Source organism: Carassius gibelio, chromosome B2 (assembly GCF_023724105.1).
Source record: "Carassius gibelio isolate Cgi1373 ecotype wild population from Czech Republic chromosome B2, carGib1.2-hapl.c, whole genome shotgun sequence".
In the NCBI taxonomy this organism is placed as follows: domain Eukaryota; kingdom Metazoa; phylum Chordata; class Actinopteri; order Cypriniformes; family Cyprinidae; genus Carassius; species Carassius gibelio.
The window spans coordinates 28,802,823-28,829,218 of record NC_068397.1 but is presented as its reverse complement, the minus strand read 5'-3'; the positions used below and the strand labels follow the sequence as shown (position 1 = coordinate 28,829,218).

General features: G+C 37.2%; 1 protein-coding gene across 3 annotated transcripts in view; it reads left to right on the top strand.

Moving 5' to 3' along the window:
- Window positions 1-26,396, top strand: part of LOC127951198 (CMRF35-like molecule 1) — a 102,792-nt gene that overhangs the window by 24,543 nt on the left and 51,853 nt on the right. Inside the window, exons 1-6 of one of the 3 annotated variants that reach the window (XM_052548975.1) lie at window positions 1,408-1,654; window positions 1,836-2,141; window positions 2,356-2,683; window positions 4,580-4,680; window positions 4,854-4,906; window positions 9,548-9,866. In XM_052548975.1, the coding sequence (XP_052404935.1) occupies window positions 1,594-1,654; window positions 1,836-2,141; window positions 2,356-2,683; window positions 4,580-4,680; window positions 4,854-4,906; window positions 9,548-9,670 (972 nt within the window). In that variant the 5' untranslated portion in view covers window positions 1,408-1,593 and the 3' untranslated portion in view covers window positions 9,671-9,866. Of the gene's footprint in view, window positions 1-1,406; window positions 1,655-1,835; window positions 2,142-2,355; window positions 2,684-4,579; window positions 4,681-4,853; window positions 4,907-9,547; window positions 9,867-17,436; window positions 17,704-17,781; window positions 17,831-18,823; window positions 18,925-26,396 lie in introns of those variants that run through there. The other 2 variants (XM_052548976.1, XM_052548974.1) reach the window with 2 other exon arrangements.

Sequence of the window (26,396 nt, the reverse complement as noted above, 5' to 3'; positions counted from 1 at the left end):
GAACGTGATGCATGATGAGATTCACATACCTTCTGTGTGTTAAGGGCACAGACCTTGGCCATTTTTCAGACCTGGGACAGTCTTGGGCACCTCCTGTTTTGTGCTGTGGGGTTACAAATTTAAGAATTTATATCCTGACATACAATCATCTGAAAAAATAAGGTGAAATACGTTATATTTAATGTTTATCGTATCCCATAATATAATAATTGTTATAAAGATGATGACATCAGATGAACAGTTTTGTAAGTTTGAAGCCAACAGGTTCCTGTCAGCTCCTGTTCTCTTACTGTAAGTCAAATGAGTCAGATTACTGAGACTAAACTTTATTGTATAATGGCTCTTTGCCGCTGTCTTTAAGTATTTATGCTGATTAGATCAGGACTGGTAAAATGGGTCAGGTTGCTATAATTGAATACTTCAATTGCATGATTTAATAAAGAAGCCTGCTGAAGATACCCAAGAGTCTCCTGGTCTTCACTTCTGAGTTTCCAACAGTGCACATGCTCTCAAGACCACCAGTGTGTGTATTGTGACTGGCCCAGTGATCTCCAGTCTCAAAGTTTCATACATTTGTAGTCATTTTAATTACACTTGTAAAAGTAGTAGTATTTAAATGGGTAATAAACTGAGAAACCAAACTTCCCTCAATCTTTTAACATATAAGAGGTCATTGTACTATAAAAGCATCCTGTAAGTTTCAAAACTCAGAAATATCTTGTTAATCTAAAAACAGCTTATATTGAATCCAGTCTGCCAAAACAACAGGCTGTAGAATGTTTTATTCTGTGATGTAATAGTGTGAATAAACACCATCTCCGCAGAAGATCGACACCTGCTTATACATCGCTGCATGTTTAGTCCCGCCCACCGAATAAAGAAAGAGGTGAACGCAGCTCAACACAGAAACCAAACGATAAAGGTAGCTTTGAAACCAAAACGCTGTTGCATTGTTTCCCTTCAGAGCCTAACATGAAAAAAGAGTGGATGAAATATATTATTTAATGAAGTTTCAGACTGCATCAGTGAGAACAGTATGCAATATAATGGTAATAAATATACTTTAATGAAAGTGGTCCTTACTGAACAGATATTGGTATGAATTCATCTCAAAATCAACTTTTAGTATAACGATACAGAATGCGAAAAATAACATTATTTTGTGTATTTGGTGTAATAAAATGTGTTTAAGGTTAAGGTTAAAAAAAGCATTATTTTCCACACATTGTACATTATTGTTTCTGCACTGTGCCCGTCTTCTGAAATGCATCGTTTTTTAGTCTGAAAAGTGAGGTGTGCTCTGATTGGCCAGCCATCCAGTGCTTTGTGATTGGCCGAATTTCTCAAGCACATGACGGAAATGTTGTGCACCTCACCATACTGTGATGCGTGTCCCAGTCAAAACACTGCACAACAAGACAAAAACAATAGAACCCATTACAAACAAGCCATTTTTTTTTTAGCTCTAAACCAGCGGTTCTCAATTCCAGTCCTCGTGCACCTAGCTCAGCATATTTTGAATGAAAAAGGAAGTGCAGCAGTTACTACAACCAAAGTTAGAACAGCTCAGATACAGGAAGAGAAACGTACACAATGGCCGCACAACCAAAGACAAAAATACTCTACATTTCATTAGGTTTTTGGCTTATTATAGGTGAGTATTAAATGTTTTGAGATTTGTTTTTAATAGATCATGTTTATCATCTTGTAATGGCACATTTTATGCTCAACTGTTTGTTTTGCTTTCATTGTATTTTCTGAGAAGACCAAACTAATTTAGAGGTGATTTATTGTAACTTTTTGATATAATAATGATTTGCATGTTGTTTGTTTAGGTGTTGAAAGCTACGATGCTTGGACAAACCAAGTATTAACTGTTCAGACTGGAGGATCTGTCACCATCCCATGTCATTATGACAAGAAATACACACAGCAGAAGAAATACTGGTTTTTAGATATTGTTGAAACATACACAAACATCTCTGAGGAGAATATGTCAATAATTGATCATCCTGATCAGAGTCTCTTTACTGTGACTATGAGAAACCTGCAGGATGAAGACACTGGAGATTATCATTGTATTGTTGACAATGAAGGAATAATGAGGAGCACATATGAGGTTTATATCAAGGTTCAATCTGGTAAGAGATTTTGTATTCATTTTAATAACATTCTAATGTTAAATATGTTATATATTATATTTTTAATTTAATTTAATTTAATTTAATTTAATTTAATTTAATTTAATTTAATTTAATTTAATTTAATTTAATTTAAATATGTGTTTTATTATCTCAAATGACTGGTGTGTGTGTGTGTTTGGGTGTGTGTGTGTATGTGTGTGTGTGTGTTCAGCTCCTAATGTGTCTGTGGTGAGCAGCAGTGTCTCTGGACATGAAGGTGGTGGTATCAGTGTTCAGTGTCTCTACAGTTCTGGATGTCAGAATAAAGTCAAACAGTGGTGCAGATATAAAGATCAGAGCTGTTACACATTGGGGAGGACTGACACATCCCAGAATTCATCAGTGCAGATCAGTGATGATGATGGGAGAAGATCCTTCACTGTGCTGATGACTGGACTGAGACGGACTGATTCCGGCTGGTACTTCTGCTCTACTGGAGGCGTAATGAGTCCTGTTCACATCACTGTAACGGAGGCAGAACCAGACAAAGAGAAAGACACGTCAGTATTCAAACATTTCTCAATAACGTTTCTCAGAATCATCTTCGTGGAATGGATCTATAATTGTCTGCATTTGGTTGTCATGCACTATTTCTTCATTTTCTTTTCCCTTTTACTCTAACAATCATTTATTCATTGCATTCATGATTTGTCTTTTCTGTTTTTTATTTTTAATTGTTTTTTTGTTTTTTTTTCTAAACTTTGCAGGGGCCCATTTCAATAAGGAGGTTCAACCAACTCTGAGTTTAAACTTGAACTCTGATTTGACTTACCCTGAGATGGGAAACTCTTGAGTTTTCGTTTACAGAACAGCTGAAATTAGTTGGTTTAATCAACTCTAAATTGACTGACTCTGAGTTAAGCGCGTGCACCACAACTATAAAAAGCCATTATTAATAGAGTGCCTATATTATGATTCACCGTGGCAACAGCTCCCGCCAAAAAGCCGTCTGCATACTTAAGATCAATACAAATGTAATTCATATCAGTGTTATAATATCACCGGTGAAAACTGGCAGAATAATGAACTAGTAGCTAATCATTTTTATGGTATCTCATGGGCAAAAAATATATATAAAAGAACAATATTAATAATAATATTTAAAGTGCATTTTTCTTATTTTACAAATGATCTGCCAATAGAGTGGAATTAACATACTTTCTTAGCGATAGATCCTATTTACAGTAGGCTAAGTGCAAGTAGCTCTAGATGCTATTTACAGAAAAAATTTACAGTGAAAATCGTGATATATTCTATTTACCATGTAAATAACCAGTGTAAATAATTAGATGCTAGTTATACTCTATGCAGATACATTTGCACCTCATTATTGTTATACATTAACAGGATGCAATAATAACAGATTGTAAATGATTATATTTATTACAATTATAAATAGTTGTATCATTATTGAACAATAATTAGGCACTTTACTTCCACTTTTAGAACATTTTGTTCATTTTTATTGAAAATAATTTCTAATTTGGGAAAAGTGAGAAGAGCGAGCTCTGCAAAAGTTGGACTCTATCCCAATCAATCGCGTTACAAGCTAGTTTCCGTGCCCAAAACATTACTGCCTACACCATTGAAGCCACATGTGTCATATTTAACCTTATGTGTCGAGGGAGGGCGGAGCTACAGTAGATTTACACTTAGTAATAGACACTCAGAATAATCTTGTTTTCCATTTGCATTAAGATTATTTTTATTACCACACTGGCATATAATTTTAGTTAAAGTAAAATTAGATCCCCCCCAAGCAAACAAGACTAAGTAACTTTTATAATTTTCTTATATAGAAAATCAATCTTTATTTTTATTTTATTTTATTTTTTATATTTGTACTTGGGGAAAAGAAGAGCATTTTTGTAGTGTCCATCAGTGAAGTGTTTAAAAAGGGGGAGGAGACCGAAAGAAACTCTGGGTTTATCGAAGAAAACCTGTTCCTGACCAGGTTAGGTTCATAGAGTAAGTTACTACGGTAACTGACTCTGAGTATGAGTTAGCTATCTTTCAGAAATGGGCTTGACTTGCCCTGCTTTCTCGGGTTTGACAAACCTCCCATTCTGAAACAGAAAATCTATAGTTTCCCTCATTTCAGGGTTAACATAATCAGAGTTTTCACTTAACCTCCTTTCTGAAATGGGCCCCAGAAGAGCAACAGGCGAACATGACATCACAAGAATAATAATACAGATTAAGTCATTGACAAACCACAAAAGTACTACATCTGTATTGTTTAAAATAAATAAAGCTTAAACTAATTCTACGACTATTAGGCTAATATATTAAAGATATATCTTATTTTGTGGTGCCATTCTTGCAGTTTAATTAGTTCCACATAATTAAAAAAAACTTTTGAAAAGATTTTAAAATGTTTCTCTTTTTATTCACAGAGATAATGAATTCCTGACTGTGTGGCTTCGAGTTTCAGCTGCGCTTCTGCTCTTACTGATTCTGATTAGTGTGTTCATCTGGAGACAGAGACGGAGACCCAGTCAGTTTGACCTCCAATTTATTTCTTTTTTTAATTCATTTCATTCAATTCCATTTTTAAACATATTTCAAAAGCTCAATTTCTCTCTCTCTCTCTCTCTCTCTCTCTCTCTATATATATACATACATTTTGTTAACGTAATGTTATTGTTTCTCCTTTTTTTTAAACTGAAGAGCAAGATGAGCACCAAACCAGAGAGAGAAAAAGCAGCAAAACCACTGACACGGTAAGTCATTTACTTTATGAGAAACTACTTATGAAAATGTTTGTAAGACAAAATCAATGTTCAGTTTGGCTTATTTTTTAAAACCATCTTTGACATCTTTAACATTCTCTAAATTCAACATTACTTCAACATTAATTCTGTAAGTGCAATTTTCTGAACTGTTTTATGGGACTGTTTTATGTCCACAAAATGTAGAAGTAACTCACATTTGATTTATGCTTCAAAACAGTTATTGTGCCAGTAAATTGGTAAGTGCCAACTTAAATTTACTTGTCATTGTGTCAGCCACACTGGTCAAAATATTTGGTTGTTTATTCAACATTTAATATTTATTTTATTTTTTGTTGGCACTGACTACCAACTGTAGTATACAGATATCAGTTAGCCTGCCATGGTGTGTTTCTTATTTGTGTCTGTGATCAATTACATACCTGGATCAAGAAGTCACTGTCTAACACAGTACAGTACATTTATTTTTCTGCAGCAGTGTTTTACATATGCATGTCCATTTTTATATATTTCTTTCATGTGAAAACATGTAGAGTGAACAGGAAAACAGCCACAAATTGACATGCACTGGGTTTGTGAACCTGTAGTTTATTAAATGAGTCACATGTTGATTTTCAGTATTGTTTTGTGTGAAATGCAGATCTACTCTAAACCTGGGGCCCGTTTCACCAAGGAGGTTCAACCAAAGTTTAAACTTGAACTCTGAGTTTACTTACCCTGAGATGGGAAACTCTTGAGTTTTCGGTTATAGAACAGCTGAAATTAGATGGTTTAATCAACTCTAAATTGACTGACTCTGAGTTAATTGTGTGCACCCCGACTATAAAAAGCCATTATTAATAGAGCGCCGATATTATGATTCACCATGGCAACAGCTCCTGCCAAAAAGCTGTCTGCATACTTCAGATCAATCCATCCATCCATCATCTTCCGCTTATCCGGGCCGGGTCGCGGAGGCAACAGTCTAAGCAGAGACGCCCAGACTTCCCTCTCCCTAGCCACTTCTTCCAGCTCTTCCGGGGGGACCCCGAGGCGTTCCCAGGCCAGCCAGGACACATAGTCCCTCCAGCGTGTCCTAGGTCTTCCCCGGGGCCTCCTCCCGGTGAGACGTGCCTGGAACACCTCCCTGGGAAGGCGTCCTGGAGGCATCTGAAATAGATGCCCGAGCCACCTCAGCTGGCTCCTCTCGATGTGGAGGAGCAACGGCTCTACTCTGAGTTCCTGAGACGGAGCTTCTCACCCTATCTCTAAGGGAGCACCCAGCCACCCGACGGAGAAAGCTCATTTTGGCCTCCTGTACCCGGGATCTTGTCCTTTTGGTCATGACCCACAGCTCATGACCATAGGTAAGAGTAGGAACGTAGATTAACCGGTAAATCGAGAGCTTTGCCTTATAGCTCAGCTCCTTCTTCACAACGACAGACCGGTACAGTGACCGCATTACTGCAGAAGTTGCACCAATCCGTCTGTCAATCTCACGTTCCATCCTTCCCTCACTCGTGAACAAGACCCCAAGATACCTGAACTCCTCCACTTGAGGCAGGAACTCTCCACCAACCTGAAGTGGGCAATCCACCCTTTTCCGACTGAGAACCATGGCCTCGGACTTGGAGATGCTGATTCTCATCCCAGCCGATTCACACTCGGCTGCAAACCGTCCCAGTGCATGCTGAAGGTCCTGGTCTGAGGAGGCCAACACGACAACATCATCCGCAAAAAGCAGTGACGAAATCGTATGGTCCCCAAACCGGACACTCTCCGGCTCTTGGATGTGCCTAGAAATTCTGTCCATAAAAATTATGAACAGAACCGGTGACAAAGGGCAGCCCTGCCGGAGTCCAACGTGCACCGGGAACAGGTCTGACTTACTGCCGGCAATGCGAACCAAGCTCTTGCTCCGGTTGTACAGGGACCGAACAACCCTAAGTAGGGAGCCGCCGACCCCATACTCCTGGAGCCCCCTCCACAGGATGTCATGAGGAACATGGTCGAATACCTTCTCCAAATCCACAAAACACATGTTTGCACTGGTTGGGCAAACTCCCATGAACCCTCCAGTACCCTGGAAAGGGTATAGAGCTGGTCCAGTGTTCCACGACCAGGACGAAAACCACACTGTTCCTCCTGAATCCGAGGTTCCACTATCGGCCTAATTCTCCTCTCCAGTACCCTGGCATAGACTTTCCCAGGGAGGCTGAGAAGTGTGATCCCCCTATAGTTGGAACACACTCTCCGGTCCCCCTTCTTGAAAAGAAGGACCACCACCCCAGTCTGCCAGTCCAGAGGTACTGTCCCCAACCGCCATGCGATGTTGCAGAGGCGTGTCAGCCAAGACAGCCCCACAACATCCAGAGACTTGAGGTACTCGGGGCGGATCCCATCCACCCCCGGTGCCTTGCCACCAAGGAGCTTTTTAACTACCTCGATGACTTCAGCCCGGGTGATGGACGAGTGCTCCTCCGAGTCCCCAGCCACTGCTTCCTCAACGGAACACAAGTTGGTGGGATTGAGGAGATCCTCAAAGTATTCCTTCCACCGCCCGACGATATCCCCAGTTGAGGTCAACAGGTGCCCATCTCTACTGTAAACAGTGTTGGTAGGGCACTGCTTCCCCCTGCTGAGGCGTCGAACAGTTTGCCAGAATCTCTTGGAGGCCAACCGATAGTCTTTCTCCATGGCCTCACCAAACTCCTCCCAGGCCCGATTTTTTGCCTCCACGACTACCTGGGCTGCAGTCCGCTTGGCCTGCCGGTACCTGTCAGCTGCCTCCGGAGTCCCACAAGCCATCCCTTACTTCCGGTGTCCACCACCGGGTTCGGGGATTGCCGCCTCGACAGGCACCGGAGACCTTACGGCCACAGCTCCGAGCAGCCGCAGCGACAATGGAGGTGGAGAACTTGGTACTTCAGATCAATACAAATGTAATTTATAATAGTGTTATAATATCACAGGTGAAAACTGGCTAGTATACTAGTATAAAGTTATACTTTATACTCGCAGATACATAGGCCCATTTGCACCTCGTTATACATTAACAGGATGCAATAATAACAGATTGTAAATGAATATATTTATTACCTTATAAATAGTTGTATCATTATTAAACACTCGTTAGGCACTTTACTCCCACTTTTAGAACATTTTGATAATTTTTATTTAAAATAAATTCTAATGTGACATGTGATCGTCTCAGTCTGTAAAGGTGTGCTCTTGTCCTTCAAGGCAGCTTGAAGTAAGCTTGTGTTACTGAAGTACCGTAATTCCTCAAGTAAAAACCGGTAGTCAAATAAACGCCGGGCGTCTTATAGTGGCCGGGGGTATGGTCAATACGGACAAATAAAGGCTGGTCTTAAATAAATGCCGGGGGAAAATTGTGCAGCAGAGCCAGATAACGAACGTACACACCCACTGCCGGAGCGTTTCTCGTTCTCGAGACAAGAACCGGTTGCATCGTTTTTTGGATCACCAGTACACTGAACTGAGAACCGTTTCTGTTGGACGTATCTGATTCGAGAACCGAGGAGCTGATGATGCTGCGCATGTGTGATTCAGCGTGAAGCAGAGCGACACACAGAGCGTCTGAACCGAACTGATTCTTTTGGTGATTGATTCTGAACTAATTCTGTGCTAATGTTATGATCTCTGTCCACTGGAACGCTATCGCTTTTCATTTAAAACGGGTTATTTAAAACAATTACTTATCAAACAGTTGGAATTAGAAATAAAGGCCTGCCTCTAATAAAAGCCTGCTTCAAATAAAAGCCTGTTACTTTCTGCAGTTCAGGTAAATAAAGGCCCCGGCTTTTATTTGAGGAATTACGGTAACCAATAACATCGATACAAGTTTTTCATGTTACAGTGTGCAACAGTTTTCCATAGGTTATTATTGTCATTCAGTAACACAAGCTTACTTCAAATTGCCTTGAAGGACAAGAGCTCATCTTTACAGACTGAGATGATCGAAGGTCAAATATAATTTACATATTTAGTAATACAAAGCATGACGTATGGCATACAAACGTACAAATCACCGCGAGAGCTTTCAATATGCGCACCACTGAGTGGCGTCTGTTCTTCCCAGAGAGCACCTGTCCATCAAAAGCTCACTATCCAATCAGAGTAGATCACTGTTAAGACCGCCCCCACGAGAGCTTTGTTTCAAAACACCAAAACGAAACACTGCGAATCGAGAGCGAAATCTGAGGCAATGAATTCAGAATCCATGATTAGCAAAAACGAATCTTTGAAAAACATTAACAAAAAATGAAGCATATTCGAAGAGCCAGTCAAATTTGTGCGACTGAGTTCATTTTTTCACTTTCATTGTGTTTTTCTTTCTTTAGTAATGGCATATTTTTTATAGTTTCTGAAAAAGTTACATTCAGTTTTATAAAGTTTCGTTCATTTTTATTGAACCAAATGTAATTCCATAGCTTTTTCGGGTTTTACAAACCTCCCATTCTGAAACAGAAAACCTGTTTCCCTCATTTCAGGATTAGACTTTTCACTTAACCTCCTTTCTGAAATGGCCCCTGTAGATCTGTCATATACAGCATGACCAGACAAGCATTGATTTGATTAATTCATACATAATTATATATCCTGTTTATTATACAATCCCTTTCTCAACAGGATCCCGTTAATGACATAATCTACTACAGTACTATTGATCATGATCCTGGGAGTGAAGCGATGAAGTTTCCAGCAGGTGGAGCAATAAACAGCATAATATACAGCACTGTGGCTCCACACTGACAGCAACAGTGAGAACAACACAAGAACAGACCAAGAGAAACACAAGCAACAGCAGCGGAATGGCATCACAACCTTTTTTTGAATTTATTTTTTTTGTATTATATTATTGCCGTTTAATTTGGTTACTGTAAAAATCACTTTAAGTTTACTTGTACAGTGCTCTGTTGTTTGCATTAATACAAACAAGGTCCGCGTACATTTTGATCATTTCATTTCCCATTTAGAATTCAGTAACGAGTAATGGAAACATGGCTCGTCGCTGTTTATTAGTATAATATTTGAATCAGATGTTGCTGGACACATAATTCGTGCTGCTGCGACTTGCAAGTGACCCCTTTAAATTATTTCTAGGTTATAGTATTGTATGAATATTGTCCCACTGATAAATACAGTGCAAATAGTTCAAAAAGTGGAAATAAAATTCAATAATAGACTAAACAGTTCCATGATAATATGTCTGTAACATCTACCAGTCTCGTCTTTTAAGTCAAAAGGCACTAGGTATGTGTACATGTGACATTTATAAATAATTGCAGCTAGTGCCAAATAAAAATGATTATGTTTTGGAAAACGGCAAGTCAAATGTAGAATAGAGGGCCACACACTTGCACTGAATGTAGCATTGAATAGACTGAAAATGAGCAATACACATGTTACTGTTTTAGCACCATATTTGTTCCTTCTAGTTAACTGTGATTTGGTTAGGATATTTAAAGATGCAGTTTTTATTTTACCTCTGCCTCCAACATATCCTCGATTTGCGATTTGAGGTTATGAAAAACAGATGGATCAGCATCACTGTCATTATATATATATATATATATATATATATATATATATATATATATATATATATATATATAATTACAACATAAATCATTTTCACTTATCCTTCCTTACTTCAAAACGTCTGTTGGAGGCTTCTCATGGCCTGGAAAATGTTTCAAGACAGATTCAGGAGATTGTTTCCAATACACAGGGATTGGCACATCAGGCAAACATAGTGAGAATCTTAAAGGAAACATTCATGTGTCATATCTGCAGAGGTACCCACACACACACACACACACACACACACACACACACACACACACACAAACTGCATCTTTAAATATCCTAATCTAAAAATATGTTGCTAAAACAGTAACATGGATGTTGCTCATATTCAGTCTATTCAATGCAACATTTAGTGTAAGTGTGTGGCTCTCTATTCTACATTTGACTTGCTAATTTCCAAAACATTTTTATTTGGCACCAGCCGCAGTTAATGTTGACAGCTAGCAGGAGTGTGTTGGGGTGCGAGGTCTGTTTTGACCAATGAATGGAGACCTCAAGGCAGTGCCCTAAATGCAGATCTGAAGATTTTGTCTTTATAGATTACATTTTCCGTTGCACTTACTGACGTACACCTCTGCATGCAGACACCCAACTGTACAAATTCATTTATAGATTTAAAACCCAGTCCTGAACTGGGAGAATCATGTTCTGCAGAGTTCAGTTCCAACACACTTGCTTGGACATTGCTACTGATCCTGAAGACCTTGCTTAGCTTAGGTGACAGGTGTGTTTATTTGGGGTAGCTAAACTTTGCAGGACAGAGGCCCTCCAGGAGAAGGACTGAGAGCCCATGAAATTAGCTCTTTACATTCAGTGCATGTGATTTATGAACACCTGGTACATCTTAAAATATAGAGCTCATGAAACATAAAAGTTCCAGATGGACAAAAAAAAAAAAAAAAAAAAAAAGCATAAACCACTGTGAATAAACAATATCTTAAAATAAATTTGGAGGTAGGTTGAAAAAGCCAGAATAGGAAGTTTTAAGTTGTACAGATTGAAGTGTGAAGTTTATTCTTGTACACGGATATGGCAAATTCATGGCAGTACACATGAAATTCATGTATATATTTGTAATTTAAACTGATGTAAACAGAAATCATCCCCTCTAGTGGACATTAAGCGTTAAGGCTTTTATTGCTCAGGTAACAAAAGTCACTAGGATTTTTGGGAAGGTAAGTCTGACCATTTATACAGCAACGAGTCAGACACAAACATCATGATTCAACCAAACAGATGAAAGCAGCATTTCAGCGCCGCCAACAAGTGAGAATGAAATATTGAAGCCTTAAACCGATTTGTAAACACCAAATGACAAAATGAGATATCGAGCCAAAAACTAATTTTCCGTTTGTTAAACTAAAAGGAAAAACTAATGAACCAACCATTTTTCTATTTCTCGTTACTGAATTCTAAATAGGAAATGAAATGATCAAAACGTACATTGACCAAACAAGCATGGCTAAAATGAAAATAAATAAAAAATAATTAAAAAAGTATTTTGCAGTTGTATGTGTCTCAGGTTACTATCCTTGTCCTATGCCTTATTTTCTAATAAGTATACACATCTTTTACATGCCGTCAACAAAAGGTCTGCTCATTCTGTATAAAAGTATCACAGACATTGTGGTGAGCTCATCTGTATGTATCGGCCTGCTGCCGTTGCTCTCTGTGGTCTACGCTTATCAGCAGTCAACAGCACTGTTAGTGGAGCAGAAGTCAGTGTTTCTGCTTGAATGTTTAAGCACTGCTTCTGTTCTTATGTTTTTGTTGTTGAATTCTCACATTATTTTCTTTTTTGCTCAGAAGTTCAGCACATATATATATATATATATATATATATAGTGGCGAATATGATATCAAACAAAAGACATTTTATTATGAAAATACCAGCATATCTGCATTTACAAAAATGTATACTGTAGTCCACTTGTTAGTAGCTGCACAAACATGTTCATACAGCATAGCTTTATAAGAGTAAAAAAATGGATCAGATATTAAAAATGTCTGGTAAAAGTATTTATTTATTTTCAAAATATTTATGATAAAAATGTAATACATAATTAGGGGTTATTTTAATGACTTTTTTTATTAGATACGTTTTGCATTGTTTTCTCAAACTTTAATATTATTTTCTTTTATGTCATGTTTGTTTCCAAATGTTTTGCTATTTATTTTGTTAATAAAATTTTCCTTTTTTTATGATTTATTCCAACCCCCTTGAACCCTTTCCCTCAATTCCCCCCCCCCCCCCCATTTTATTTGAAGTGTTTTAACTCAATAATATAAACAGATAAATTAATTATTAAATGTTGTAAAACAGGACAAATTGTGAAAATTATTGAACAAGCAATATTAAAAAAAAAAAAAACTAACATTTAAACATTACAGTTTGTTTGCTTAAATTGTCACAAGGAATTGATGTTGATAGTGTTGAAATTATGCAGCCAAGTGATGATATCTCAGATCATTTACATTACATTTAACATTTACATTTGATCATTTAGCAGATACTTTTATCCGACTTACAAATGAGAACAATAGAAGCAGTCAGGTCAACAAGAGAACAACAACAGTATACAAGTGCCATGACAAGTCTCAGTTAGTCTAGTATAGAACGCATAGCCAGGTGTTTTTTTTTTTTAAATAAAAGAAAAAAAAGACAAGAAAAGGAAAAGTGCTAGTGTTAGTTGGTTAAATGCAGGCGAAAAAGATGAGTCTTTAGATGTTTCTTGAAAATGAGTAAAGACTCATCTGTACGAATTGAGATTGGGAGGTCATTCCACCAGCTGGGCACAGTACAGGAAAAGGTCCGTGAGAGTGATTTTGAACTTCTTTGGGATGGCACCACAAGGCGCCGTTCACTTGCAGAGCAAAAACTTCTGGAGGGCACATAAGATTTAACCAGTGAGTTTAGGTATGTTGGTGCCATGCCAGTGGTCGTCTTGTAGGCAAGCATCAGTACCTTGAATTTGATGCGAGCGGCTACTGGTAGCCAGTGTAACCTGATGAGAAGAGTAGATCATTATTTAGTTTTGTGCAAACTTCATATAGCCAAAATTGTAAATTCTACTTCTTGTTACAAGTATGGTAGAACCATCACTTCTACCACAAAATACTGCTTTTTAAGTTATCTTCCTGATGTATCCGAATTCCTTAGCATATCCAAAACCTCAGAACAACTTGATGATGTAACAGAAACTATGGAGTCTCTCTTTTCTAGCATTTTAAATACAGTTGCTCCTTTACTCTTATAGGAAACCAGTCTGACACCATGGTATAATGAGCATACTCGCACCCTAAAGAGAGCAGCCTGAAAACTAGAGGTATTTCGTTTTGCTTGGTGGGAAAGTAACCAATCCTACAGAAAAGCATTAAAAACTGCTAGATCCGATTTCTTTTCTTCTCTTTTAGAAGAAAACAAACATGACCCCAGGTATTTATTCAATACAGTGGCTTAATTAACGAAAACTAAAGCCTCAACAAGTGTTGACATTTCCCAACATCATAGCAGTAATGACTTTATGAACTACTTTATTTAACTAAAATCGATACTATTAGAGATAAAATTGTAACCATTCAGCCGTCAGCTACAGTATCGCATAAGACAGTGCACTATAGATACACTGAGGAACAGTTCCACTCATTCTCTACTATTCTCTACAATTTTATTCCTTATTAGAGAAAAACGGTATTTGTGAGGATTTCCAATCAGGATTTAGACCGTATCATAGTACTGTCACGTACGGGAACACAGGAGACGGAAGATCCAAGTGTTGTGTGAGATTTATTGGGGTAATCCAAATCAGAACAACACAATCCGGGGTCGTAATAGAACATCAATCCAAACAGAAGTACTGAGACTGCTCTCCTTAGAGTTACAAATTACCTGCTCTTATCATCTAATCGTGGTTGTATCTCTCTAGTTTTTTTGGATCTTAGTGCTGCGTTTGACACTATTGACCACAACATTCTTTTGCATAGACTTTAACACTTTGTTGGCATTAATAGAAGTGCACTAGCATGGTTTAAATCTTACTTATATGACCGCCATCAGTTTGTAGTAGTGAATGAAGAAGTATCATATCGATCACAAGTGCAGTATGGAGTACCTCAAGGCTCAGTACTAGGGCCGCTACTCTTCACGCTTTATATGTTACCTTTGGGAGATATCATCAGGAAACATGGTGCTATATTTCACTGTTATGCTGATGATACTTTTTCGCGGCCCGGTGAAACACCAATTTGAAAAACTAATGGAATGCATAGTCGATATAAAAAACTGGATGACGAGTAATTTCTTACTGCTAAATTCTGAAAAAACAGAGATGTTAATTATAGGACTTTAAAACTCTGCATGTAATAACCTAGAACACTGTCTGAGACTTGATGGTTGCTCTGTCAGTTCTTCGTCATCAGTTAGGAACCTAGGTGTGCTATTTGATAGCAAACTTTCCTTAGAAAGCCACATTTCTAGCATTTGTAAAACTGCATTTTTCCATCTCAAAAATATATCTAAATGTAGGCGTATGCTCTCAATGTCAAATGCAGAAATGTTAATCCATGCATTTATGACCTCAAGGTTAGATTATTGTAATGGTCCTTTTCCTATTTGGCGCCTAAACTCTGCAATAACCTACCTAACATTGTTCAGGAGGCAGACACACTCTTGCAGTTGAAATCTAGATTAAAGGATTTTTAGGCTGCATTAATTAGGTAAACCAGAATCACTTCCCATACACCCGATGTACTTGCTTCATCATTAGAAGAATGGCATCTACGCTAATATTTGTCTGTTTCTCTCTTATTCTGAGGTCACCGTAGCCACCAGATCCAGTCTGTGTCCAGATCAGAGGGTCACTGCAGTCACCCGGATCCAGTACGTATCCAGACCAGATGGTGGATCAGCACCTAGAAAGGACCTCTACTGCCCTGAAAGACAGCAGAGCCCAGGACAACAAGTGCCCCAGATACAGATCCCCTGTAAAGACCTTGTCTCATCAGGACAAGACCACAGGGAACAGATGATTCTTCTGGACAATCTGACTTTGCTGTAGCCTGGAATTGAACTTCTGGTTACGTCTGGTTCCTTGCCGCTGTCCCCTCTGGCTTGCTAAGTTGGGGTCACTTCATTTACAGCGATATCGTTGAATTTTATTGGAAATAAATGCACAGACACTATTTAAACTGAACAGAGATGACATCACTGAATTCAATGATGAACTGCCTTTAACTGTCATTTTGCATTATTGACACACTGTTTTCTTAATGAATGTTGTTCAGTTGCTTTGACGCAATGTATTTTGTTGAGAGTGCTATATAAATAAAGGTGACTTGACTTGACTTGACTTGACTTCAATTGTGTCCATAGTTGTGTCAATTTAGTGGCTGATATTGAAAAAATGTCGGTCAATCAGTCGCAGTAAATGGAGAAAGTCATCTGCTCAGCCTTAATATATTATATCTTAAACATTTTGACAGAAATTACATTACTGTCAATACTGCTTGCATATATTCACAAATCAAATTAGAGCCCATAAAAAAGTTATTTGATGTTGCTAGTGTGAGATTACATGGCTGCATCTGGCTAATTTTACTCACCTGTTGGTGCTTATGCGGTTTAAAGGCGATATTTCTGTTCTTCCTCTGAATCAGGAGGAAACAGACACACTGCAAGAAGTGACCAGCTGCTCTCATGCACATGCACTCTGCTATAGACATGATTTACCCGCTGATTCTCTCTGGGATTTTACTTCACATCTCAGGTAAAACACTTAAAACGCATACAATTCTCCTTTTAGTGTTATTAAACTATTGCATGATGTTATGTTAAACGTGCATTTTGAAAATTGTTTAAGTTGAACTTATTTGAGCTTTTAATTCTTACGTTTCGTATATGTGCAGATTATGGATGCTTTCATTTACATTAAATCTTGTTCACAGATGAAGCTGTAATACATGCACTGAATGTCGGAGTGAAATCTGGATCACCTGTAAATATTCCCTGTCTATATGATAAAAAACATAAAGAAATCCGTAAATACTGGTGTAAGGGGACATATTGGATTTCATGTGAAATATTGGCATATACAAATGAGCCAGGAGAATATTCCCTCACTGATTATCCAACCCAGAGTATTTTTACAGTGCAGTGGAAGAATCTGAAGACGTCAGACTCTGGATATTACTGGTGTGCTGTTGAGATCGGTGGCTCTCCAGATGACGGGTATTATTTGTATCTGACGGTGGAGTCAGGTAAGAATATTTTTCCAAATTCCAAATTATTGTAATAAATAATGTTGCTAAAAAAAAGGACAACGTGACAGGGCAATGACTATGGCCTAATGTGAACCGACGTGAACAGAATTTATTAAAATGTGTTTAATTAATATGTTTTTTTTTGTGACCTAATATAAACATTAATTAAGATTCTATAATTCCTCTGAATGAATCAGATCACAGACACCGTGCTGAATGGTTCACACGGTAAGTGTGCTGATGTACTAAAATAAAAACCAGCTCAAGAATTAATTGGACCATTCTGTTTTTAACTCATAACCAACTTGTAAAAGTCGTTCTGGATCGGATTCGTCTGATCGCTGAATGCAGATTATATATGTTTTTTGTGTTACAAGTGTGATAATACAAAAATTAACCACGATTTTGTTATAGTAAAATGTAGTAACCATATTATTTATTTATTTATTATTTATTTGTATTTATTATTTATTTTTTGAAGGGGGCATAGCCTATTAAATTATATGATTTTTATAACCACAAACACTATTTATACTGTGTATAACCATGCTTTTATATATATTCTGGAAAACAATAAGCCATTTGATTTAAAAATCTTACTCTAATCTTTTGCTGTCTGTGTCCAGCTCCTGATGTGTCTGTGTCGAGCAGCAGTGTCTCTGGACATGAAGGTGGTGATATCAGTGTTCAGTGTCTCTACAGTTCTGGATATCAGAATAAAGTCAAACAGTGGTGCAGATATAAAGATCAGAGATGTTACACAGTGGGGAGGACTGACACATCCCAGAATCCATCAGTGCAGATCAGAGATGATGATGGGAGAAGATCCTTCACTGTGCTGATGACTGGACTGAGACGGACTGATTCTGGCTGGTACTTCTGCTCTGTAGGAGATCTGCAGGTTCCTGTTCAACTCACAGTCACTGAACCCAAAAGAGGTAAGATCACAAATCATTTTTGCCATAAGTGACACTCTTAATTTTATTAAAACTCACATATTTTTGTTTCTTTTCAAGCATTTACAACTATTCCAGCAACTGCACCATCTGACTCGGAGGCAGACATGTAGGTGAAACATTCTTGAGCATTTAAAAAATCAGTCACATCCAGTACTGTTCTAGCCAGAACATTTTAATGTGACATCACAAAAGTAAAAATCAAAAATGCTAAAAATTAAAAAGGCAAAAGACTTTCAGTTTAGGTGCAAATATATAATAAACAGTAAGGAACCGTTACACAGAGTTTATCAGACTGAATGCCTTTATCAGACTTCTTAGGAACAGTAATAATTAATTAAGATATGAAATTTATAAAATCAATAATTTATCTGAAAAACCATAAAAGCCAATGTAAAATACTCTGAATGCTCAATATACTATTGAAACCCATTTCTGCCACATAATAGATCATTTTTGGGTAAATCACAATTATGATTTTGATATAAAATGTCAAAAAACTCAACATTATGAGACTGCAAATCTAAAACTAAACTAAAATTAAAATTTATGACAAAAATATGAGTTGGAAAGTTGGCATTTTGAAATAAATGTTTAAATTATGACATCCATAAGTTATATCTTTTGGATTGAAAGTTACAATTATGACGAAGTCTAATTCTCGAGATGAAAAATGTTATAATACATGCAAAATGTATACTTTTTATGTCAGAGTTCTGCGCTTGGAAATGGGCTTCAATAACAAACAGCTATAATGATAAGATTATGTTCACATTAATAAACTTGTTTCTCCATTTCTGCTATTTCCAAGAGCTATGATTACTGATTCAACACCTGACACAGACAGGTAAGTGTAAACATTGTTATTCAGTCATTCATAAAAGTAACTGTATTGCTGTTACATGCACCATAGTTATTTTTAATTGCAGAGCTGAAACACATCGATCTCTAACAGCTGCTTCAGAGACTGTTAACACTGAAATACACAGCAGCACAGATGAGCAAAACAAGTAGATATTTAAGGCATTTGCTCGAAATTATATCTCTGAATTACAAATTCTGTTGTTATGATAAAAACAGATATGTCTCTTCATCACTACAGGTCTGATGTGGTTCTGGTCACGTGTTTGCTTTCCATGTTTATGCTGTTACTGATTGTTGCTCTTGTTGCCATAGTAACCTGGAGGCTGAGAAAGAAGCTGGGTGAGTTTCTAATAAATCAATAAATGGACATAATATATATTTATAAAAGAGATAATAAGGTGACTTGAGAGGCATCCACAATTATAGCACAATTATAGGACAAAATCGGTCAAATATAAAGTTCATCGTCTTGATGCAAACACATAGAAATATCATAGAATATCATATCATCAATATCTTTTTGTGGAATTGAAAGATTCAATGGATGTTAATAGAGTGAAATATAATGGGATTTAATCTTCATATCTCACTTTGACAGAGAGAGGGCAAATTAGAGAAGGGCATTTCAACAGCACCAGAAATACAGTAAGTATTTTAGGATTTTATTAACATACTGGTGCAATCCAGAAGTCTTCAGAGAAGAACACATTCACCCAAAACTCATTTACATTTACTGAGATGCTGATTGTCATGTGTGTTTGTTCACAGTCTTCTGCCTCGGTGGATGATAATTCAGTGATTTACAGTTCTGTGATTACTTTTCATAAAGCAGTAAGTGTTTCCTTACCTTTCCTTCCTTTCAGTAAGAGATTTTTATTAAAGTGATGTGCAGTTTTGACAGGGAGTGGGAAATTTGTTTGTAAATGACTATTTTTGCATATCCATTATGTCCATTATGTGACACTTGTGGCACTGAAATGTGTGATGCAGAAATGAGATTCTCAGAGCTGATCTTGTTTCTTCACAGCCTTCTTCATCAGTGAATCCAGAAGCTGAAGTGATCTACAGCTCTGTGAAATAAACTCTCACCTGTGAGTTCTGAATGAAGTTATGAGAAAGTGGAAGTCAATAACTGTAAATAATAAATAATTGTGATGGTTCATTGCTTTACATATGTAATACTGTGAAAGCAAAATTAATTATTCGAGGCCTACTGTACATAGATATGCATATTACATGACAGGTACATTTCAGAAATAATACATGACCAAATCAACACTTTAGAAAGAGTTGAAATATTCTTTAACGTTTCTTTTCGTGATTTCTTTGAAGTCGACATTAGGCCTACATAATTGTTGGGGTTACTTACAGTAAATGCAGTTTTGTTAGTTGCAATGAAATCGTTTTTAAAATAACGATTTGAATTTACTTTGAATTGTTCTTTTATTCGTTTCAATTGCACATTTAAAAAAGTTATAATAATTGTCTGCATAAAATAGTTTATATACCTTGCTTACACACTTTTTAAAATATCTTTTCTGTATGTGTAGCGCCATCTGCTGGACATTTTTATCTCTACATAAACATGAACGTGACATGAATGCATTTTTATGCATTTCTTATCAACATTCATTAAAACACATAGTTTATGCAACTTTTGTGTCGTCCAAGAATCATCTCACATGCATGATTGTCATTGTCAGTAGGCTGTTTAATATCTCAGTGACATTTCCACACATTTTATAACATTTTAGCTTTAGTTCTGAAATGGATTTGTCACACCTGAACATCCTGATCTTCCACAATCAGCATTTCTTTACACTTTTGGACAAAAGTAGATGGCATACATATGTTATATCACAGAAGGCTATAGTCTATCACATTTAGCAGCTTTCTTAAACAATTAGCAAACAGAGTCATAGAAACTTTAAATCAATACAGAAAAGCCTACGAATCAGTGACTTGTATTTATGAAGATGATTCTGTCCACAGAGAGTTAGCTGGTTTAAAAAATGGTCCAACTTATTTGATCCTGATCCCAAATACAAACTGGTGCATTCATTATTTCAGAACTCCTAAAAAACAAATGTGGGATTGTTTCAGGTTCAGAATGTGTATCGTGAAGAGCGCAGCATTTGTAACTAGGCTATGTGCAAGGCTTCCAGGATGTATTTCCAAAAATGTGCTCTAAGTAACCTATGTGTTTTTCTATAAGGGATTCACTTCACTGAAGAAGATGCTGCTTTTTAGAAAATGCAATGTGGAGCGACTGTTTTGTTTAGTCATATATATGTTTCCAGTCGGACAACAATTGCCCTGCGAAGATTTTCAGTATGATGCTCGTGTCATTGCTGCTGTGGATAGTTATGAAGGTATTTTTCAGGTTTTTCTTAGCCTAATGTTAGGGTTAACCCTTTAGGCGCCAGAGGTTTTTTCCTAAAACGTTCGATTTTGACATCTTAATTTCAAAAGGCTATATCTTAAAATTTATAAAAGATAGAGACTTTCTGTCAATTATAAAAATATTAAGGATGACCCAATGTTTATGTAGGGATTTTATTTTCCCATCTAATTTGCATACTATGACGTCATATGGGGTGGTCATCTTGAATTATAGAATTTTCATGAAAAGTCACATATTTAAATGATAAAATGGAGCACTTCTTTCCCCCAAAAAAATTTCCCTCACCTTCTGTGTGCTATATTGCACAATACTGAATGCTCAGGTAAATAGTAAGCAGTAAACAAACTGTAAATCATTACTAATAAATGGTAGAAACAAACCGAATGCATGTAGCGGTTGGGATTTTCAATTTACTACATGCAGCAGGCACTCTGATTCCATGTATGGGGCACATATATATTACTCATATGACACACAAACACAAGTAGACAAGACCTGTTTAGTTCAAAATCTATGCCCCGTGTCGCATCGCCTCTGCTTCTGCTATCAGCAGCGCGGCCAGATCTGCCTCGCGCACGCGCTGAATGTGCACAGCTCGGACTACTGTCAGTGTCATCGCGACTCCCACCTTGCCTCCTAACTGTCCTATGAATACTTCGACCTCGTCTAACATACCCAGTGGCATTAGACAAAGTCTCCACTACAATACTGTCGCCGCGATTGCGGAGTGGTGCGGTCAGAGGACAAATATACATGTCTAGCGCGGTAAAAATCTCCCGCCTCGTCCCCGCAACAAAAACTTGCCTGCTAATTTCACGATGAACACTCCGACCCTGGCAAACATTGTTCACACCTCTGACATTTGGCAAATGACCATTTATTTACATTGGGCAAAGGATTCACCATTTGTGCTTGGTGTAGGGCTATACTTTCACTTTCAATATCACCGTCATCTTCTGAATACAGATATCCCCCTTCAGAATCAGTGTCCGCGAATAAAAGTTCCAACACTTCATTGCGGCTTTATTGAAACTTTATTGATGCCACTAGATAATAATAATAATGAAAATAATAATAATCTAATGCCAATACTCGCTGACGTTGACAATATTGTTCAGATAAAATGGCTCACTCTCACACAAGCTCCGCTTTTTTTCGCACTGATTCAATGCACTCTATCTCGAAGATTTTGTATAGGAGCATGGCGTTTTTTTCAGTCAGAGATGAAGTATTACATGTCTGCTATCTAGTGCAGGGGAGGTTGCATGAAATTTGACACCATATTTGACAAAATCGTCCGTTTTATTCAGTGCCGCATCTTGTCGAGTAAACTCGACCGTGGCGCCAAGAGGGTTAACAGTAATGGGGAAAACAATATTTTGTTTTCCAATATTACAGCAGTTGTTACACAGCTTAAATTTAAATTTCCTTGACATTTCATTAAACAACAACAACAACAACAATAATAATAATAATAAATAAATAAATGAACTACTTTGTCAAGCTTCAAAACTTTTGTGAATAATTTATTTACAACCAGCAATTAAGAGTGCGAACAAACTGCCAAATCATGTCAGTTCAGTAAATGAAGACTCATAATGTTTTGAAATTGGAGATTAATGCGTGTTGGAGATGTGAATCATTTAAAACGAATGATTAATTCGTGAACAGGATATCACAAACTGCTTTGTTTTGAACTCTCTCACCTCAGACACGGAAGAGAAGATTATAGGGTGGTTTAGACACACTGCCAACACACATTTATATTCAAACAACATGTAAAAGTGAATTAGAAAACTATTAGTATGGGGGGATAAAAACTTAAATGTTAGTAATGATGATGATGTGTAGTTTGAAAAGCAAGTATACTTTATGTTGGTTTTATCTCTTCTTCTCATCAGTACTGTTTATAAAACAGATAATGTATCACTACTTTCGGCATTTTATCTCCTCCATTGCACTTTGAAATAGCATTCTGACTATTCTGGATAAGTTGTACTTATGATCCACTTATACTGCAGTGTCTGGATGTGTCTGGACTCTGGATGATTTTTGCACTCGTAAGTTATTCTCAACTAACACAGTGTAGAACGTGTGTGAAGGATGTGTGAAAGTTTACAGAAACAAATAAGCATTATTTAAACTTTTTATTATTTTTTTAAACCTGAGACTGTTTTCTTGTACCTTTGTTTAGCATAATGAAGAACCACTGACTTCTGTACAGAAAGGTGCTTTAAATACATTCATATTGTCAGGATCATGGACTGTCTGTGTCTGCCCCTATTTCTGTTCCTTCCCACATGGAAAAAACCTATATGTGGATATATGCACATATATGAAACCTATATGCAGTGTATATGCACAATATATGCTGCATATATGCACATATATGATAATATATATGCTGAATATATACATATATATGCCACATATAGGCAAAATTGAGGTGCATATATGTGCATTTACAGGAAATGCAGGTCTTCTGTATTGCTTCTTCATATCCACATGTAAGCCCTATACACACAAGATATGTCTTCTATAGCTAATGGCAGGATCTGGTCATTTTGTAGCTCATATCCCATTTTTGACTGTCATACATGATGCCTAGTTGGTTAAGTGCTGGCGAAAAAGATGAGTCTTAAGATGTTTTTTGAAAATGAGTAGAGACTCAGCTGTTTGAATTGAGATTGGGAGGTCATTCTACCAGCTGGACACAGTGATTTTGGACCTTTTTGGGATGGCACCACAAGGCATCATTCACTTGCAGAACTCAAACATTCTTACATAATCAGAGGAAATGTGAGTGTTGTTTACCTATGCAAATAAAGATAAATCTATTTGTCATGGTCCTGTCTCCCTCTGCTGGTCACTCTTTCTCCCTTTTCCCCATCACCCTCCACTTCATTACTGACAGCTGTTCTCACTTTCCATTAGGCTCATTCCTGTTCCTCATCCCGTCTCATTATCTTGGCTTTTTTTTTTAACCCTCTCTTCTCTTGTCCTATTGTCAGATTGTTTAATGTCACAGGTGCGTTTTGGTTAGTGAATCTGCCCTTCCCTGTCCTGTCCTGTCCTGCCCTGTCCTGTCACTACTTTGCTACCACTGCTAGAATTACTCTGTGCTCGTCATACATCCACAGAACCCTACCTGCCAAGAACTACTTCGACTTACCTGTTTGGAGCTCTCCCTTCATCAGCCTCTTCGTTAGTTTGTGTTCCTCACCAGTGCTGTGGTCTTCTCTGCCATAGAGGAGTTTTTGTGTTCAAGTTTTTCCCAGCCTACGGGTGTCTTCAGTTCTTTGTTTTCTCATTTAAGATGGATTGCCTGCGGTCAGACTCTGTTTCAAATAAAGACTGTAATCGCAACTCTCGCCTTTGAGTCCTCTCTCCCGCATTACACGATGTTATGTTGTTTATGCCTCATTGCATCACTGATCCTTTGCATAAATAATCTCTATTCATGTTGCATTTGATTTCTGTCCTTATGCCAGTGAGCACAGCGTCTCCCATCCACAATCTGAAGACAACAGTCAGGAATCCATCTGTAATGAGCTCTAATGACCCTCACAGGTGACCTTCTGCTCTACACCAGCATACTTCTGTATATCATTTTATTATGAACACATAAATACATTTTATGTCATATATGAACAAACATATCTGTTTCAGTTGTCCTCTTTGTGAGTCTCCTCTCATGGTGTGTGGGGTTGTACTTCTGGTCATTACTGCATTTTTGGCACTTTGGAAGTTATGGCAATTGTGTAGTAAGTATCCAAAGTTAATTGTAGGTTTTTTTTTGTGGTTTTCATCCGTCTAGTTGCAAACTGTAGTCTACTAGATTCTGTGTACATTTTTTTTTGGTCCAATAATTAACATCTTTGTCTTATCCATATTTAATAGGAGAAAATTATTGGTCATCCAGTCTTTTACATTTTAAACACACTCTGTTAGCTTAAATAATTTAGAAGTTTCATCTGGTCTCGTTGAGATATATAGCTGAGTATCATCAGCATTACAGTGGAAACTAATCCCGTATTTTCTAATAATATTACCAAGAGGCAATATGTATATTGAAAATAGAAGGGGACCTAGGACGGATCCTTGTGGCACTCCATATTTTACTGGTGATCAACGAAATGACTCCCCATTTAAATAAACAAAATGGTAATGATCGGACAGGTAGGATCTAAACCATCTTAGAGCCTGCCCTTGAATACCTGTATAGTTTTGTAATCGATCTACGAGTATGTCATGATCTATGGTGTCAAACGCATCACCAATAACAGTGTAAATGTAAGTTACATGGAAGATCATCTTTAATTTTAGTGCATATTTTATGTCATTAATTTTTCTGTAAGCACAAGCCTTATGTTATGAGTGAATTGTGATGTGTATGTTTTTACCAATGAGTCGTTATTCTCAACTAACATTGACTGCAGTGTGAAAGATGTGAGTCACATCCTCTTTCAAGTCCTATTAAAATCTTTATTTGTGGTGGATTGTCACCTACTGCATATAAATAAATGTAACCGGCTTCAGCATCGACTCCCTCCAGTTGTTCTATAATTGTAAAATGAGAACTAGAGAAGGATACAGCCTTAATACCCACTACCCAGAAACCTCAAGAGTGAGACACTTTAATGTTGACTGCATTGCACATGAAGTTAAATCATTTTTATTAGAATAATCTTAAAGGGGTCATATGGTGCATTTTCAAGTGTTCCTTTCTCTTTGGAGTGTTAAAAGCTCTTGATGCATGAAGATCTGTAAAGTTGCAAAGACTAAATTCTCAAACCCGAAGAGATATTCTTTATAAAAGTTAAGGCTCGTCCTGACCCTGCTAAACCAGCAAAGAAAGAAAGAAGGCATACCTTTTGATTCTCGCTGTTGCTGCTGTCACCATGTTGTGGAGATGCTGTGTTTCATTATGAAAGCGAAACTTTGTTTGGTCTTCCAAGGAGGACAAGTAGAAATCAGTGGTTAAGTTGTATTTACAACACTTTTCCAGAAAAGTTCAACCCAAATATTCAGTTGTGTGCTGCACATTTTATGAAGGATGTGGACTGTTTCCTGAACTAGTAGCCTGCAATACGTCTGTGGCACAATGGCTGTTTCTAAAAAGATGGACAGTCTGACACTTTTGACTCACAGCCTCTACGTACGTTTTTTTTTTAAAATTTATATATATTTGAATAATTTGCCAATGATTCAAATTTGAGTTTTGAGCAGTGTAGAGCGTTTGTTGTTTCTCTGATCACAAATGCAGACATGGTTTTATGTTTAAGCAGCGCGATACACAATAGTCATTTATAATCAGTAATTATGTCCCCATTGGATGCAACTAATGACTCATTTGTAAAGGGTTTTATTGGTTTTGTCTCATCTGGTGTCCCGATCTTCTCTGTGA